A 19,840-nucleotide genomic window follows, 5' to 3' on the forward strand; every position below is an offset into this window, starting at 1 on the left:
TTGGGTTATCAACAGATTCAGCGATTCAGAGGTTTTGACCTTACCCCTCCAGTTGATGTCCACCCCCGCGCAGAAATGTAATTAGCATAATAAAACAAATCCCCGTGAAAATCAGTGTTTCAGAGATATCTGTTTTCTGGCATGGGCTGAGTCAATTTGTCGGCCTTCTGCATCTGTGAAGAAAAGTGGCAGAACCTACAGCGGCGTTTGTCAGACCAGGAGACGTCCCCAAAATCTCATAGAAACATCTATCGTTCATACCGTTTGGCCTACAAATGAATACCCCTCTATGGATAGATGAGACTTTCACAAACACGATGCTGTTCTTCATTTTGCTCTGTGATCCCCCCCCCCCCACCCCCCCCACAAGCTTCACAGACTCAACGGACTTGTCTGAAGTCAGTACTGCCGATGTGCCAACTTGTGTGTAGCGTTCAAACGGTTTGAGCGACCAACTAATATGACCTCTATATGACAAGTGTGGCGTATAGAAAAAAAACGGAATTCTATATTAAGCGCTACTCGATCGAGGCTTTACTACAGTATAGTACAAGTTTACTACAGAATTCTATAGTAAGCGCTACTCGATCGAGGCTTTACTACAGTATAGTACAAGTTTACTGCAGAATTCTATAGTAAGCGCTACTCGATCGAGGCTTTACTACAGTATAGTACAAGTTTACTACAGAATTCTATAGTAAGCGCTACTCGATCGAGGCTTTACTACAGTATAGTACAAGTTTACTACAGAATTCTATAGTAAGCGCTACTCGATCGAGGCTTTACTACAGTATAGTACAAGTTTACTACAGAATTCTATAGTAAGCGCTACTCGATCGAGGCTTTACTACAGTATAGTACAAGTTTACTACAGAATTCTATAGTAAGCGCTACTCGATCGAGGCAAACTACAGTATAGTTTACTACAGAATTATGTAGAAAGTGCTGTATTTTTTTATGTGGCTACAGGGGTCTGTAAATTCAAAAAGCTAAATTATCCTTGGTATGGCCATGTTAAAACAATTCCAAATATTTGCTTAGTAGAAACCCAGCCCCGGGCCCTTAGACTAAGGGATATATTAAACCGCATTAAATGTGGCATCAACATCCCATCTAAACGTCTTTTGTCATGTTTCAAAACACATGTCATCCTTGAAAGTTCTGCAGGCTGTGAAGTTGAGAACTTAGGACAATGTAAAAATACAAATAAAAATTCTCCATTTCCTCAGATGGAGCTGGCCAAGGAGGAGAAGTGTGAGTTTCTTCCCTTCCTGTTCCCCCGTGAGGTCATCATGAAGAACGGCCGAGTGGCCGGCCTGCAGTTCTGCCGCACCGAGCAGACGGAGCGCGGCGATTGGCTGGAGGACGAGGACCAGATCGTCCGGCTCAAAGCCGATTATATCATCAGCGCCTTCGGCTCCATGCTGACTGACCCTCAAAGTAACGTCTGATAGAAGGCGAATCAGGTCTGACAGAAGGGGAATGTTCAAACATGCCCCCTTCATTGAAGTACCCTTAGAAGTGACTGTTGAAGGATTGACCTGATAAAACAGAGTACCTACATAACTGGCAGAGTACTGGCAGAATGTTGATGATCAGACCCTAAATATGTATTACATTAAAATACATGACAGTACATTACTTTGAAATACAGCTCCACTTTAGGTGTGGTCTAATCAAGATTTCTCAATCGCCGAACACCTCTACACTAAACGTGCCGTACAAGAACGTGCCAGGCATTTCATCCAAATCCACACTGGCCTCGCATTAAGCGATCTCTGTCATCTGTGGCAGCCAAGGTCTTGTAAGAGATTAGCTACAGTGTTAGTGCCCCAGCAGACAGCCTGCCGGGACAGGGCACTCATCGCTCTCCCCAGAATCCATTCTCCATACTTCCCTTTGCCTGTATGGTGGCCTGTCACGTATCTGGAAACTCTGTATGGGATTTCTTTCACACCAATCTATAGAGAAATAGAGCATTCAGAGGTGTCAAATGTCATTTCTGGAGAGCCAGTGAGTGTGCATGTTTTTGTTATAACCAAGCACTAACACGCTTCATCTAGCTAATAAACAAAGAATTTGTCCTCACTAAAAACCTTTATCAGCTGAATCAGATGTGTTAGTGCTGGGCTAGAACAAAAACAAACACCAGCCCTTTCAGGAATTGAGTTTGAGATCTCTGACCTCTCTGTGGCTCCACTTATCTGTACTTATGCAGATTGAAGATTTCAGCAGGGTGTGTGGTACGAATCACCCACAGAGGGAGGAGGGCTGGTTACAACCCATAAGCTGGAAATGAGAGGATCGTGTTGATTATTGTGTATGTTGTTAAGATCATCCAGACCTTTTGGGTGATTGAACCTAGTCTACGGACAACCAAATATTAGCCTAAACAGGAGGCAGCTATTAGAATGGTTTAGACCATTCGCTTGACAATATGTGACACTCACATACTATATTAATACTTGCATAGATGAATCGTTGTTGAATGTCATGTATTTTGCATAATGTACAATGTGAGCTCCAAAAGTGTTGGGACAGTGACAATTGTTGTTGTTGTTTTTGCTCTGTACTCCAGCACCTTGGATTTGAAATGATACAATGACTTTGAGGTTAAAGTGCAGACTGTCAACATTAATTTGAGGGTATTTTCATCCATATCGGGTGAACCGTTTAGATATTACAGAAGTTTAGGGGACCAAAAGTATTGGGACAAATTCACTTATGTGTATTAAAGTAGTCAAAAGTTTTGTATTTGGTCCCATATTCCTACAAACTTGTTGGATGCATTTGCTGTTTGTTTTGGTTGTGTTTCAGTTAATTTTGTGCACAATAGACATTTATGGTAAATCATGTAGTGTCATTTTGGAGTCCCTTTTATTGTAAACACATGCTACCATGATTATAGATATTCCTGAATTAATCATGAATAATGATGAGTGAGAAAGTTACATACACACAAATATCATACCCCCAAGACATGCTAACCTCTCACCATTTCAATAACAGGGGAGGTTAGCAATGTTGGGGGAGGTATGATATTTGTGCGTTTGTGTATAGTCACAAGCTTGATGTAATCATTAGGTGCTATGAATATGGGACCAAATACTGAACTTTTGACTACTTTAATACACATATAAGTGAATTTGTCCCAATACTTTTGGTCCACTAAAATGGGGAGAATATACACAAAAGCTGCTGTAATATCTAAACGGTTCACCCGATATGGATGAAAATACCCTCAAATTAAAGCTGTTAGTCTCCAATTTAACCTCATATGGATTGAATCATTTCAAATCCAAAGTTCTGGAGTACAGAGCCAAAACAACAACAAAAAGTATCACTGTCCCAACACTTTTGGAGCTCACTGTATGTCATATACTGTATAGTTGGCTACATAGCCTACAGGAAGGTGCCTTGACCAGTGTCTCGGTATCACTATCTGTCATCAAAAATCTCCGATACAGTGAGTTTCAACTCAGTCATTGTACAGTAAAGTAGAGGACTAATAAATGCTGATAGCATATTAGATAGTGGCAGATAGTGGATTAATTGATAAATACCACTATATACTTACCTAGCTAGTAGATGTACAGTATGAATCACCAGCTCACAGAGGAGGCAGTCAATCTGTCTGTCTGTCTGTCTGTCTGTCTGTCTGTCTGTCTGTCTGTCTGTCTGTCTATCTACGTGTGTGTGTGTGTGTGTGTGTGTGTGTGTGTGTGTGTGTGTGTGTGTGTGTGTGTGTGTGTGTGTGTGTGTGTGTGTGTGTGTGTGTGTGTGTGTGTGTGTGTGTGTGTGCGTGCTTGTGTGTGCGTGTGTGTGTAGTCTTGCCTGGCAGAGGCCCATATGACAGCATGGATTCTTCTCACTAATGGAGCTCAGCAATCAGCATCTGTCAGTGGAGTTATCTCCAGAGAGATAGAGTGGAGGTCTGTGGAAGAAGTGATGTTATTTAAGGAGAAGATCTCAGGAGTCTCTGACATGTCACACTCCACAGCCTTCCTACAGTAAAGGGGGGGGGGGGGGAGGGTGCTTGTGTGATGGACCCTCCACTTACAATGATCATTGAACTGTCAGTCCAAATGCAGTACCATGAGGGACAACAAGAGGACAGTATCAATAAAGAATAAGTTACAGTATATCAAATATCCCCCCTGTGATGTCTTATACAGTACACACATTCATTATTCTGCTCCTTTACAAACATAACACGACCTGCTGACCCAGGAACTAGGGGTGCTCAAGGTGCTGCAGCACCCCCTGAAAAAAATAATAATAAAAAAAAGTTTTTCACAAAAGTGGTGCACTGGGCCTTTACTACTCCTGTATTAGCAAACTGATACGGCCATCTGCAGCACGGCGAGAAACATCCCTCTCAGCACCCCAACCCCCAAACATCTTCCCGCTGCTATGTGCTGACCCCTGAACTTTGGGGACTTCTTTCTATTGTAATAATGTCATATTAACCATGTCTGTTATGTCTCATTCTAAACAGTCCAGGATGCCATGGCTCCCATCAAGCTGAACCGCTGGGGCACTCCAGACCTAGACCCTGAGACCATGCAGAGCAGTGAGCCCTGGGTGTTTGCTGGCGGAGACATCGCAGGCCTGGCCAACACCACAGTGGAGTCTGTCAATGACGGAAAGCAGGCTTCCTGGCACATCCACAAGTACCTCCAGGTGGGTGGGACAACTATGACCAGCTGCAGAGTTGAATGGGCTATTATACATGGGTCGTATTCATTACTGCACACCGTAGCAAAACGTTTTAGAATGGAAACATTTCTTGTTGGACATGTCCAGCTAGTCCCTCCCTGTTTGTCTGTGTTTACCCTATTTGGTGCCTAATGAATACCGCACAGACAATAATGATGATGCCTTCCTAAAAACCTGTTGCAATTCTGCTTCTGTTCCCTACAGTCCCTCCACAGCCAGACAGTGGACAGCACCCCCGCTCTGCCTCTGTTCAACTGTGCCATCGACATGGTGGACATCAGTGTAGAGATGTGTGGCATCACCTTCCCGAACCCCTTTGGCCTGGCCAGTGCTCCCCCCACCACCAGCACGGCCATGATCCGCAGGGCTTTCCAACAGGGTTGGGGCTTCGCTCTCACCAAGACTTTTGGACTGGACAAGGTACAGACAAACAGAGACCGAGAGAGAGAGATGCACACATGCATGCGTGTGTGTGTGTGTGTGTGTGTGTGTGTGTGTGTGTGTGTGCGCGCAGTGCTGCCAATTTAGCGACATTGTCGCTATATTTACCAAGTTTTCAGACCCCTCCAGCGACTCTTATTGGTAAAAGAGACTAGCGACAAATCCAGCTACTTTTCAGGTTGCCTTTGGGGAGTTTTGGAACAGATGATTTCTATGGTTTTGATAGCATTTAGAAACTTTCCCCACGCAATTCTGCAGCAAACGAGAGTGGGAGAAGCTGTCTGTGCAACAGAAGTTGCAGCAAGGGCGCACATGTAGGCATGGAAGCACAAGGAGAGGTGGTGTGCAGCGAAAACGCTACATCGGGGGACTGCAGTTGTGCCACAGCAAGGCAAATTGGTGCCGTGACGTCATCGCAGCAACGGCAAAACGTCATCTAGCGACTTCTAGCGACAAATCCAGGAGCGACACTGACGTTTTTGGCAACGCTGACGTTTTTGACATAGGCGTGCATGCAAATGTTTCACAGTGTTACAGCAGTGTTGAGCATCTAAGCGTTATGAACAGACCGTTGCGTGTCTCTGTGCCTTGTCTTTGAGCCTGTCTAACCTTGGCCAAGGCTCCGCTAAGTCATAACGGTAGCACATAAAAGCAGCCTCCATCCACAGGCGTATGCATTAATAAAGCCCTAATAACTCATAAAGGAATGCAGTAAAGCGCTCCTCACGCTCCCCGGTAATGAGCTACCATCAGGTGGCAGACACTCCAGCTAAACCAACACGCTCCCATTAGAACAAGATGCATCTGCCTTGTTAGCAATGTAACATTTGCTCTTGACAGGAGAGTGAAAAAAAGAGAAAGAAGAGAGAGAGAGAGAGAGAGAGAGAGAGAGAGAGAGAGAGAGAGAGAGAGAGAGAGAGAGAGAGAGAGAGAGCGAAAGCCATTAGTTGCTTATTGAGCTCCAGCAGAAAATCTTTTGTTTTAATTTACTTTCTAATTCTAGTGATGGGGAAATTAATCAGTAACATCTGTTTGCTCTGTTCTCGCTGGCAGCTCTTTATTAGTGAAGTTAGAAATGGACATTTGCTGAAAAAAAGAGAGACCAAACAAGGAGCGCTTGTTCGGAGTTGTGTAAGGCATCGCTATAGCAACAATTAGGGTAGTGCATCAGGTGCAGCCTCACATTAAGGTTTTTTTTTCTCCGACTATGGTGAAGAAATTATTATCTCGTGTGAAATTGAGTGGAAATCTGTTACCAGACGGTTGAGAATTTGTTAGAGTATTTGGTTAGGCCAAAAGGTGCCATGCTTTTTCCGAACGTTTAAAAAAAAAAATCTATTATGACTAATTGGTGGAAGTCTCACCAAGCTTTCAAATTCAATTAAGAAATTGGTTTCTGCCTGAAAAATAATAAATAAGGACTTGAATCTATAGTGCTAAGAGTGACAGTTTTTCAAGAAGCACACTCCTGGATGATGGTCCAACTACTAAGAGTAATTCAATAGACATTGGATTTATTTGTATTTTTTTTTTTTTTTTAATTTTTTAAAATCCAAAGTGATTATTACAGTTGCAACTAGCCTGCCTCTAAACATCATGTCTGTTTATCCCTTTAAACACTACTTAGAGGGATAGTTCAACGAGTATCAATGTTTTTCAGGCATTTTCCTCCAACCTGAAAGTGTTCTAAAGTTGGGTCCACATTCCAAGGCATGTGCTGTACAGATCCTGCTGTGCAGGCTTTACTACTTCACTAACCTGTACATGTCCTTGAGCATTGAAAAACACCCTACTCACATGGAACCTGTAGATGTATTTTCAGGACAAATACATTAAAACACCTTGGACTCTGCAAGTTAGCCTTTGGCCAAAATCTATATTTTTAACCTCACTTCCTCCCTCTCAATGACTCATTTTATTTGTCAAGCACTTTGAAATACAGCCCCCCGTCAGAAATGTGCTCTCGAAATAAAAATTGGATTTGATTTGGAATGTGTACAGTAGCATTGTGTTACATTTTTCACTCACTACCGCTCTTTTGCTCTTCATACTGGTCAATGTCAGTGCCATGTGCCTTACTATTCCCCAATAGCTCCTGCTTACCAGCAGCCCAGCAGCTCGCCCCCAGCTCATATCTCTGTAAACAGAAATCATATTGCACTCTATTGTGTGCTTTGTATGTCAAACTATTGCACTGAGCCTCTCCTGTCTCTCTCCCTGAGAAGGATAAAGAAAGTACTGTGTCAACAGTGCTCCTCTGTTCCATCATTATACCCTAAACATGAGGGACTTCTTTTTAATATCCTGTTCTCCCCCTACCCGCCAAGCAAACCCCCCCCCCCCCCCTCCCCCCCTGATCGCAACACCCCAGCCGCTCCGCGTCGATAGCATTCAGGGCGCATGGCCTGATTGTCACAGTGGATATGGAAATATCCTAACACGGTGTGCGTGTGCGGAATAGCTAATTGCCGTATGGCGCGATACAGCGGAAGCCCACTCGCTTAAACTTGCAGGCGGCACTTCCATTCATTATAATTAATGAACTACATTGCATATGTAAATGTTTTTTTCCCTTCTGGCGAGGATTGCTTCTACCGTGGGATGTAAATCAAGGACATAGGGATCAGACCAGAGTCCTGGTAAACCTGTTGGTAAACCCTGTCTCAACCACATCTCATCACTGAGTGACATGACAGTCAAGCAGCTTGGGCTGCTGTTGAAGGGGTCACGGTCGCGGTCCTGAACACTGACCAGTTCTATCCTCGATTGATGTGATGAGACGATCCCAGGTAGATTCACTGCGTCTTGTGAAGCTGGAGCACATGGATCTGAAGAGGTTTGAACCCTTACGGCTCAATTAGCCTCTCTAACTGGTGTGTGTGTGTGTGTGTGTGTGTGTGTGTGTGTGTGTGTGTGTGTGTGTGTGTGTGTGTGTGTGTGTGTGTGTGTGTGTGTGTGTGTGTGTGTGTGTGTGTGTGTGTGTGTGTGTGTGTGTGTGTGTGTGTGTGTGTGTGTGTGTGTGTGTGTGTGTGACTTACGTCTCCCAAGGAGGGAGAGTTGGTTAAACTTGCTTGTTTACCCAACCGTGGGACAGACTATGTTTGTTCCCACACTCGGGACTCTGACTCTCTATTGCTTACATGGACTCTTGGCCTTCCATTGTATTCTCACCACCTCTCACTGGCTTTGTATTCATGTTACCTGATGAAATTGCTGTACAATATCATCTTGTTGCCCTTCAAATGTCATTTAAATGTCATAAATCAACACTGCAGAGCTCTCCCTGTCCTCTGCCGTGCCCTGATTGTATTACTGCTTATGATATCTGGAAATGTGCATGTACAGCCTGGCCCATTTACTGTTGCTAGCACCAATTCTGACTTGTGCTCTGATATCTTCTTCACTGATTTCTGCTCTTGTAAAAGCCTGGGTTTTCTGCACGTTAACACTAGTAGCTTATTACCTAACATGTATCAATTGAAAATGTGGGTTCACAGCTCAAATCCAGACATGTTGGTCATTACTGAGATGTGGTTAAGAACGAGTGTTTTGAACACGGATGTTAACCTTTCTGGTTATAACCTTTTTTGGCAAGACAGATCTTCCAAAGGTGGTGGAGTATCAATCTTTACCAATCAACAGCTTCAGTGCTCGGTTGTCTCCACCAAGTCTGTCCCCAAACAATTTGATTTGCTGTTTTTAAGCATCAAACTTTCAGATAGCTCTTTGTTGACTCTTGCTGGGTGTTATCGTCCACCATCAACACCGGCCTGCACCCTACCTTCCCTAAGCTCTCTCTTGGCCCCTTACAAGAAGTCTGAATGTGTCCTATTAGGTGACCTAAATTGGGACATGCTTAAACCACCTGACCAAGACCTAAATTTGGCAAAAGGTTTGGCACACGCATACTCAGGCTGATTGGCTCTCACTCAACCAAATGAGAAATAAGTGCACTCAGGCTATCCGGAAGGCCACAGTTACTTACTTTAAGGAGCAGTTCTCTCTCTGTGGGTCTAACCCCAAGAAGTTCTGGAAAACGGTTAAAGACCTGTAGAATAAACCCTCCTTCTCACAGCTGCACATGTCCCTTAAGGTTGATGATGTGGTTGTTACTGAGGAGAACATGGCTGAGCTCTTTAATCACCACTTCATTAAGACAGGATTCCTATTTGACTCAGCCATGCCACCATGCCTGTCCAACATTTCCTCATCTCCCACCCCTTCTAATGCGACTAGCCCCTATGCTCCTCCCTATTTTTCCGCCTCCCCACGACAAAGTTTCTCCCTGCAGGCCGTCACTGAGTCCGAGGTGCTAAAGGAGCTGCTTAAACATCTGGGTGAGATGGTTTAGACCTTTTCTTCTTTAAGGTTTCTGCCCCTATCATCGCCTATCTCTGACCTTATTAATATGTCTCTCCTTTCTGGAGAGGTTCCCATTGCTTGGAAGGCAGCCACGGTGCATCCTTTATTTAAAGAAGGGGATCAAACTTATCCTAACTGTTATAGGCCAATTTCTATTTTGCCATGTTTATCAAAAGTGTTGGAAAAACGTGTAAATAATAAACTAACTGGCTTTCTTGATAGTATTCTCTCTGGTATGCAATCTGGTTTCCCAGGTTATGGATGTGTCACTGCAACCTTAAATGTCCTAAATTATGTCACCATTGCCCTTGATTCTAAGCAATGTTGTGCTGCTATTTTTTTGATTTGGCCAAAGCTTTTGATACAGTAGACCATTCCATTATTGTGGGCCCGGCTAATGAGTATTGGTGTCTCTGAGGGGTCTTTGGCCTGGTTTGCTAACTACTTCTCTCAACGAGTGCAGTGTATAAAGTCAGAAAATCTGCTGTTTCAGACACTGGCTGTCACCAAGGGAGTACCCCAAGGCTTGATCCTAGGCCCCACCCTCTTCTTAATTTACATCAACAACATAGCTCAGGCAGTAGGAAGCTCTCTCATCCATTTATATGCAGATGATGCAGTCTTATACTCAGCTGGCCCCTCCCAGGATTTTGTGTTAAACGCTCTATAACAAAGTCTTCTTAGTCTCCAACAAGCTTTCTCTGCCCTTAACCTCCAAAACAAAGGTTATGTGGTTTGGTAAGAAGAATGCTCCACACCAGTGTGATTACTGCCTCTGAGGGTTTAGAGCTTGAGGTAGTCACCTCATACAAGTACATGGGAGTATGGCTAGACGGTACACTGTCCTTCTCTCAGCACATATCAAACCTGCAGGCTAAGGTTAAATCTGGACTTGGTTTCATCTATCGTAATTGCTCCTCTTTCACCCATGCTGCCAAACTAACCCTGATTCAGATGACCATCCTACCCATGCTAGATTACGGAGACGTAATTTATAGATCGTCAGGTAAGGGTGCACGCGAGCATCCAGATGTTCTTTACTATTTGGCCATCAGATTTGCCACCAATGCTCCATATAGGACACATCACTGCACTCTATACTCCTCTGTAAACTGGTCATCTCTGTATACCCGTCGCAAGACCCACTGGTTGATGCTTATTTATGAAACCCTCTTAGGCCTCACTCCCCCCTATCTGAGATACCTACTGCAGCCCTCCTCCTCCACATACAACACCCGTTCTGCCAGTCACATTCTGTTAAAGGTCTCCAAAGCACGAACATTCCCTGGGTCGCTCCTCTTTTCAGTTCGCTGCAGCTAACGACTGGAATGAGCTGCAAAAAAACAGTCAAAATTAACAGTTTTATCTCCATCTCTTCATTCAAAGTGTATTGTTGTCTCTATCTTATTTCCCTTTGTGCTGTTGTCTGTGCCCAATAATGTTTGTACCATGTTTTGTGCTGCTACCATGTTGTTGTCATGTGTTGCTGCCATGCTATGTTGTTGTCTTAGTCTCTCTTAATGTAGCGTTGTGGTGTCTCTCTTGTCGTGACGTGTGTTTTGTCCTATATCTCTATTCTATTTTTAATCCCAGCCCCAGTCCCCGCAGGAGGCCTTTTTGCCTTTTGGTAGGCCGTCATTCTGAACAAGAATTTGTTCTTAACTGACTTGCCTATTTAAATAAAGGTTAGATAAATATAATACAAACTTAAGGGCTGCCTTGGCTCCCATCCAGGAGGTCTCACTAATCAAACTGAACTGGAGTCATGAGCGGCTTTCATCGACACGTTTAAAAAAAAAAAGAGAGATAATGAATTAGGTTTGATGTTGTTTCATGTGCGGGTCATTGACTGGAGTTCATGCAACACCACACTCACCAGACACACACAAACCTATCCAAGGTTCTCTCCCCTTGCGATTGATCAAACCGAACTGAATGATTGCAATAGTAAAGGTGGATATGTTTGTTTAGAACATGGATTGACCGCAGACTGCACACATGATCACATATACTGAACAAAAATATAAATGCAACAAGTGTTGGTCCCATGTTTCATGTGCTGAAATAAAGGATCCCAGAAAGGTTCCATGCGCACAAAAGCTTATTTCTCTCAAATTTTCTGCACAAATTTGTTTACATCCCTGTTGGTGAGCATTTCTCATTTGCCAAGATAATCCATCCACCTGACAGGTGTGGCATATCAAGAAGCTGATTAAAGAGCATGATCATTATACAGGTGCACCTTAGCTGGGGACAATAAAAGGTCACTCTAAAATGTGAAGTTTTGTCACGCAACAAAATGATACAGATGTTTCAAGTTTTGAGGGCGCGTGCAATTGGCATTCACCTGTGGGATCATCTGAGACCAGACACTGGGACAGCTGATGAAATTTAGGAGTATTTCTGTCTTTAAAAAAGCGCTTTTGTGGGGAAAAACTTATTCTGATTGGCTGGGCACGGCTCCAAAGTGGGTGGGCATATGCCCTCCCAGGCCCACCCATGGCTGTGCACCTGCCCAGTCATGTGAAATCCATAGCTTAGGGCCTAATTAATTTATTTCAATTAACTGATTTACTTATACAGTTGAAGTCGGAAGTTTACATACACTTAGGTTGGAGTCATTAAAACTTGTTTTTCAACCCCCCCTCACATTTCTTGTTAACAAACTATAGTTTTGGCAAGTCGGTTAGGACATCTACTTTGTGCATGACACAAGTCATTTGTACAACAATTGTTTACAAGACAGATTATGTAACTTATAATTCAATGTATCACAATTCCAATGGGACAGAAGTTTACATACACTAAGTTGACTGAGCCTTTAAACAGCTTGGAAAATTCCAGAAAATTATGTCATGGCTTTAGAAGCTTCTGATAGGCTAACTTACATAATTTGAGTCAATTGGAGGTGTACCTGTGGATGTATTTCAAGACCTACCTTCAACCTCATTGACTCATTGGGAAAATCAAAAGAAATCAGCCAAGACCTCAGAAAAAAAATTGTAGACCTCCACAAGTCTGGTTCATCCTTGGGAGCAATTTCCAAACGGCTGAAGATACCACGCTCATCTGTACAAACAATAATACGCAAGTATAAACACCATGGGACCACACAGCCGTCATACCACTCAGGAAGAAGACACGTTCTGTCTCATAGAGATTAACGCAGTTTGGTGCGAAAAGTGCAAATCAATCCCAGAACAACAGCAAATGACCTTGTGAAAATGCTGGAGGAAACAGGCACAAAATTATCTATATCCACAGTAAAACAAGTCCTATATCGACATAACCTGAATGGCCGCTCAGCAAGGAAGAAGCCACTGCTCCAAAACCGCCAAAAAAAGCTAGACTACTGTTTGCAGCTGTACATGGGGACAAATATCATACTTTTCAGAGAAATGTCCTCTGGTCTGATGAAACAAAAATAGAACTGTTTGGCCATAATGACCATCATTATGTTTGGAGAAAAAAGGGGGAGGCTTGCAAGCCGAAGAACACCATCCCGACCGTGAATCACGGGGGTGGCAGCATCATGTTGTGGGGGTGTTTTGCTGCAGGAGAGACTGGTGCACTTCACAAAATAGATGGCATCATGAGGAAAAAAAATTATGTGGATATATTGAAGCAACATCTCAAGACATCAGAAGTTTGGTCGCAAGTGGGTCTTCCAAATGAAGAATGACCCCAAGCATACTTCCAAAGTCAAGGTATTGGAGTGGCCATTACAAAGCCCTGACCTCAATCCTATAGAAAATTTGTGGGCAGAACTGAAAAAGCATGTGCGAGCAAGGAGGCCTACAAACCTGACTCAGTTACACCAGCTCTGTCAGGAGGAATGGGCAAAAATTCACCCAACTTATTGTGGGAAGCTTGTGGAAGGCTACCCAAAACGTTTGACGTAAGTTAAACAATTTAAAGGCAATGCTACCAAATACCAATTGAGTGTATTTAAACTTCTGACCCACTGGGAATGTGATGAAAGAAATAAAAGCTGAAATAAATAATTCTCTCTACTATTATTCTGACATTTTACATTCTTAAAATAAAGTGGTGATCCTAACTGACCTAAGACAAGGAATTTTAACAAGGATTAAATGTCAGGAATTGTGAAAACTGAGTTTCAATGTATTTGGCTAAGGTGTATGTAAACTTCCGACTTCAACTGTATGAACTGTAACGCATTAAAATTGTTGTTCAGTATAGTATAGTCTCTCACACACAGCATAGACAGGTCAAAGAATCAACCTACTTGATCACATGAGTAAGGATGGAGACGTTTCCTCCAAACATTAACGTACCTAAAAGGCCATTTTGGAAGTGCTAGTGCTTCGTTCTACATTTCCTCGTCTCCCCATCTCCCCTGTCATTACAGCACAATTATGCTGGATGATCATTGGCATTTCTTGATGGCGTTGTCAGACTGTCAACAGTGGTCAAAACTGTTCCCGGTGGAGCCGGTGAAATGGGATGGGAAGGATGTTCCAGGCCATGAAACAGATGTGTATCCCCTGCAGTTACATTATATTTAATCAGGCAAAGCACCAAGGTGCCATTTCCGCCCCACTGAGCTGCAGTATAAGTGAAAATGGCCATAGGCTGGCGAGGACCCAGAGCGTATATCACAGAGCCCGAGCTGTCAAAGCAGTCAGTACTGCAAAGATCAGAGAGATGTCAGCTAATTGCCTACTAATTACCCAGTAAATTGTCTAATTAAGCTAGATGCTTAATTAGGGGTACGCCTAGAATAGCAGGCAGTGGTTGGTGAATGGATTCATTCCCGTTGTTTTGTCTCTTTGGGTGTTAGCTAGGTGGTATAGATAGGAAACTGTCATTGATAGGCAGAAGAAACAGGGGTAAGTGTGAGATGCACTGCAGAGATATGGAAAGGCAGAGGATGGCAGGGCTGAGAAACAATAATAGATATTGTTTGCTCTAACCAATAATGTGAAATACTGTATGTGTATCTCAAATTAGCTGTTGCAAACTACAAGTGTCACAAAGGCCGCCCTCAGAAGGTAACAATAATGTGGAAATAGCTCTGCACTCATAGTCATCAAGAACTCAAGAACTCCCATCAAGAACTCCCTCATACTCTAGAATGAACATATACTTCTCAGTCATAGGTAGCAAGAACTCCCTCATACTCAATAATGAACATATACTTCTCAGTCATAGTCATCAAGAACTCCCTCATACTCTAGAATGAACATATACTTCTCAGTCACAGGTAGCAAGAACTCCCTCATACTCAATAATGAAAACGTACCTTACGCTATGTCAGGATTACCATCCGTGCATATAAGATAGATACGAAGATCATCCTCTCTTCATTCAACCTCCGCCTGGTTGTTTAAATGTATAACGTATCCTTATTCGTATTTAATTCAACTTGACCCCTTAAGGTTTTCCGTTTCTGGTGGTGGGATCTCAGTGTTGTTCTTCAGTCAACCATCCGGCTTCTAGATGTCATCCCTATTTATAGCTAAGCCTCTCCCATCTGTACTGTCCGTCTGCTGCCTGCTCTTCATCAGACGTGAGCAGTGAGCATCTTCCCACTCTGTCCCTGATGGCCGCATGTGTCCAGAAGGCAGAAGGAGGCGGGAAATCGATACAGGGCCAGAGACTAGGCGGCCATCTTCCTGAAATTAGTGCCAATTTGTTATGTGTGATCTCATAGGGGATGCAGTGTGGGTGGCTCCTCCCCCTCCCAGAGGCCTTTGCTGCTGGTGTAGCACAGGTATTCAGGTACAGGCCAGAGTAACTCCATAGCGTTACCTAAATACACAAAAGAACATGTGTTCGTACGCACACACACCACATAATTAGGCATCTCAATTGATTCCACTACAAGCACTGAGTATTAGGATCTTGTTGAAACGAAACTAGCGCCTTTCTTGCCTTGTCAAAATAGGGCCTTTTATGTAAGGGTCACTTTTTCCATGTCCCTGAAAACTGAAGAGTTAAATCGCTTTGTTTGCTAATTAAAACAACTGTCTGGCAGCTGAACCCTGTCTCATAGTTTATGTGTGAAACTTAAATCATTATAAGAAAAGCAGGTCTAAATTTACAGATGAGAGATTTATGTAATTGGTCATTCTATGTTTGTGAAAGTCTGCCTACTTACCAGTGTGTGGGAAGAACTTTATAGATGTCAAAACTTTATAGATTTACAGTAACAAAAAACTTTTTAATGCTTGTCTATTACCAGTGGGTGTTATTTTTATGAGTTTAGCCTTCTTTGTACGAGAAGCTAATTTATTGCCTGGTTGCTTGTTGTTTATGGTAATTGTGTGAAGCTCATTATTTGCATCACATGAATTAAAAAAAACAAGAATCATGTCAATCTTGGTTTACTATTCTCAGGACAAACTTACCTATCTCGTGATACACAAACTTTGTTGACGTCGTTTTTGAAGTGTCGTTCTGATGTTTACCTTCTGAGGGGTTGAATTCAGCAATGTTATTTATTCTTCTCAAGCACCAGGCGCCATTTTTTTTTTTTTTTTTATCACTGAAGTCAGCATGCGTTCATTCTGTCTAATGTGTTAACTATGACCACTTAGTCCCTTTGGCAAGGGCACATATATTTCTCTTGCAGTCATTTTCAAATGACTTGGTACTTCAATGGGATATCACTTTTCAACAGTAAAAGTAAAACAATCGCCGGAGGCCATTTTTAATTAATAGTTTAAATTGCCCATGGTATGTCGCTGTTTATAACACCGTTAGGGAAGTAGGTCACAAAATGACATTTTCACTCAAAGTACACTCTCGTTGTTATTGTTGCTACCTTTTAGTTTTGCATCGTGTTTGGCAAGAAAACGCTTCATATTATATGTGAAGCTCAATTGTACACTTTCAGCACTTTGCCACAAAATGGCATTCCTAGATGCATTTCTTTGCCTATAGTTTCCAAATATGTGAATATCTCAAGAATATTTCCAAAATGAGCCAAAAAAGTTTGAAACACAGGGAGCATGAATGCATCTCCCAGAGTGATAAAGGGACTGATTTTAAAAGATGACAATTTTAGGTCATACCCAAGACATGCCTTTTCAGGCACTGAAAGCTGCTGCACTGTAGTGGCTCTGATTGAAAGAGAAAAACGAGATATTGAAAGCAATTTGCCACAGCCCTTAGGAACTCTGTTCTCTGCCCAGACCGTGAGTATGCATGCCTCTCCCTCTAAACGGAACTTACAGGGTCATGAAACCACTTAAGATGACAAATGGGAGGAGGATTAGATTCAGATTGTTTATGAAAAATGCATAGATCAAAGTGGCAAATAGAAAGAAAAAAAAACTCTAAGTAAATTAACACGCAGGTCACTTGCCCTGTCTGGACCAAAGAAATCAGAACAAAGTAGGTAGAATCACCTCCCAATATATGATATGCCTGCTGCCCTCCCTCTAATGTCACATAGAATAAAATGGCTTAACATTCAATCGAGGGTCATGGTGATTAACCTACAGATAGAACATGGTGGCACCAGAGCTATAGCTGAAGGTATGATTGAGCTGTGTGATGTTCCATTTGGTCTTCTTGACCCGGCTGGCAAGTCAGCCACCAGCACAGGGCAGGACAGGGCAACAAGTGGACTACTAAAAACATCTGCCAAGAGAGGTCGAGAAGAAAGAGAGGGATTTAAACTCGCCATGAAGAGTGAGAGAGAGATAGAGAGAGGGATGGAGCGGGGAGCAGGGAGAGGGGGGAGAGAGAGAGGGTGAGTAAAGGAAAGAGAGAGGGGTGAGAGGGGGGAAAGGGAAGGATTTAAACTCGCCATGAAGAGTAGGAGAGAGAGAGAGAGAAAAAAGAGAGGGAGGGAGCGGGGAAAGGGAGAGAGAGAGAGAGAGGGGTGAGGGGGGAAAGAGAGGGATTTAAATTCACCATGAAGAGTAGGAGAGAGAGAGAGAAAAAGGAGTGAGGGAGGGAGAGAGAGAGAGGTAGAGAGAGGGGAAGAGGGAGAGAGGGAGAGAGAGAGGTAGAGGTAAAGAGAGAGGTAGAGGGAGAGGTAGAGAGAGAGGTAGAGGTAGAGAGAAAGGGAGAGGGAGGTAGAGAGAGAGAGAATTGTTCACTTACTAGCATCCACCACCACCCCTGGCCACGTACATTCCTCCCTCCGGCGATAATGATGGATGTAGTAATAGAGATAATTGTGGTCGAATGGTTTCTGTGTCAGCTTTAAAAATAGCCAGGGCCGCACGGTGTGCAACTGAAAAACATATATATATTTTTTTTCTCTATCTCTCTCCATCATTCTCTCTCTCGCTTCTCCTCCCTGCAGAAAGAAAGAATAGTGTCTTGAGGGAAGAGACCATGTAACTAACCGCTGTTCGGTAATCACCTGGAATGTGCCTTCTCATGGCCGACGGCCAATCTTTGGTTGTCTCTGTGTTGGAGGAGCTAGAGCCGTGGCTGTGATATCTGAGCACTCTTTATCACGTCTGTTCATAAAGGTGCTAGGTTGTGGGGATTGATTAGTTGACCTGGACTGTTGTGATAGCCTAATGGTTAGCAGAAAACCAGACACAAAGGACCCGGTAACCTATAGCATCTAAATCCTTGTTGAGGACAATAATACATGTGGATTGGTGGTAAATAGTCTGGCCACCCGGACTATTTACATTGACGCTCCCCCCCTTTGGCTCATGTGACAAATACAATTTGATTTGATTTGATGTTGTTACAGAGATTACTGGCCATGTTTTCTTCACAGGTGCATGTATTAAGTGGTGGTGGTGTGTGTGTGTGTGTGTGTGTGTGCGTGGTTGCGTGTGCGTGTGCGTGTGTGTGGTACTGTAGCCTAGCCTATGTGTTTTGGAGTTATGGATTACTTTACTATTTCATGTGATTGATTCCGTATGTGCAAACGCACCGAACCCTTCACCCATCATCCTGTATTTGTTCATCGAAAGACGTGGCTCCCACGTCTGTCCAGAGCTTTATCTAATCTCATTCGTATTCCTTTCTACTCGCCGACTTCAAACAATTTGTCCTGACTTGTCTTGCACTTCATCAGGGTTAGCTAGCGAGGAGCTGCCTTCATAGTTGACTGAACTCACAGTGCAGCGCTGAGCTAAATCCTTCAAACATTGCCCTGTGGATAAAGCCCAGCTATTAGCAGTGAACACAGCAGATGTCACAGGGAAACAAATGCGTGATCACAATGAATTCTACTGTTGGCTGTGATGCTCTCTTGAATTTTTTCCACGATAGCATTCGTTTAGGAGTTTAGGATTCTAAACCTATTGCAGATTATGTCTGCATTACTTTTTGTCACTAAAGATACTACATAAACCAAATATCATTACATCTATTAGTGTGTTATTGTTGCAATTGTTTGATATGGGCTCGTTTTTTTTATTAGATTATGCAAATTGGTTTCTACTAATTGGTAATAGTAACCAGAGCAGAATGAAACATCTTGAAAAATCAATGTCTCCGTGGTGAATTTATAAGTAACTGTATATCATGAATATGAGTGGTGCTTCTTTAGATTCAACAGCTCTTCTCAATGGCTTTGACTCAAACATGACATTCAGATTCACAATTGAAGCCAGCATTTTTTAAGTGACATTATAGTTATCAAATATTGACCACGCACCTCCCTCTTATTCATAAGATGTAATGTCATGTTGTTCATGCAGCTGAGTCATGTTAGCAGGTGATTTTGTTGACCAATTGGCCTGACAAGGAAAAACTCTGAGCTCTATGGTGGAAATTACAAGATTATGTTATAATGCTGTTATTGCATCAAATGGTTGATTTATGAAACAGAATAAGGGGTTGTTAGAATGCTCATCTGTGTGTGTTCTACTGAGGATGGGCCTCTAGAAGATTTACAATGTATTTGGGTGACACCGCATTCCAGAACATGAGTTAATGTTTCTGTACTGGGGTACCAGGGAGTGATGGCTCCAGTATGGAGTTGGGGGACAGACCCTGGTCTTTACACAATGAGAACTGTTTTTACAGCAGATAATGTCTGCTGTATCTTTCATGCAAATCTTAACCTTGTGACCCATTCCATACATCTGTTGTTTGTCATGTAGACTGAAGGAGGATGGACTTTGCTATAAAATGCTGTGACCAGCTCGTTGAGTTCTCAGTGATCACCTCCAGGGGTGCAGTAATTAAATAATAAAGTTGATTGTTTTGAAGAAATCTAAAAGTTTCTCCTTTTGATTACAATAATTCCACCACAGCCTGAATTATACTGAACGGTTATAGCCAGGAAAAAATCATGAATCTCATGGTAATGGATCAATCTCGCTTGTTCCATCACTGGCCTGACCTAACAAAACAGTCAGCTATTTTG

At 42.9% G+C, this 19,840-nt stretch overlaps 1 protein-coding gene across 1 annotated transcript in view; it reads left to right on the forward strand.

Annotated features, from left to right (window-relative positions):
• LOC110530943 (dihydropyrimidine dehydrogenase [NADP(+)]) overlaps nucleotides 1-19,840 on the forward strand; it is a 131,749-nt gene that overhangs the window by 71,774 nt on the left and 40,135 nt on the right. The window contains exons 11-13 of the mRNA XM_036985742.2: nucleotides 1,230-1,440; nucleotides 4,499-4,683; nucleotides 4,924-5,139. Coding sequence (XP_036841637.2) covers nucleotides 1,230-1,440; nucleotides 4,499-4,683; nucleotides 4,924-5,139 — 612 coding nt within the window. The remainder of the gene's footprint in view (nucleotides 1-1,229; nucleotides 1,441-4,498; nucleotides 4,684-4,923; nucleotides 5,140-19,840) is intronic.

This window comes from Oncorhynchus mykiss, chromosome 8 (genome assembly GCF_057628025.1).
Source record: "Oncorhynchus mykiss isolate SJ-2025 chromosome 8, ASM5762802v1, whole genome shotgun sequence".
NCBI lineage: Eukaryota > Metazoa > Chordata > Actinopteri > Salmoniformes > Salmonidae > Oncorhynchus > Oncorhynchus mykiss.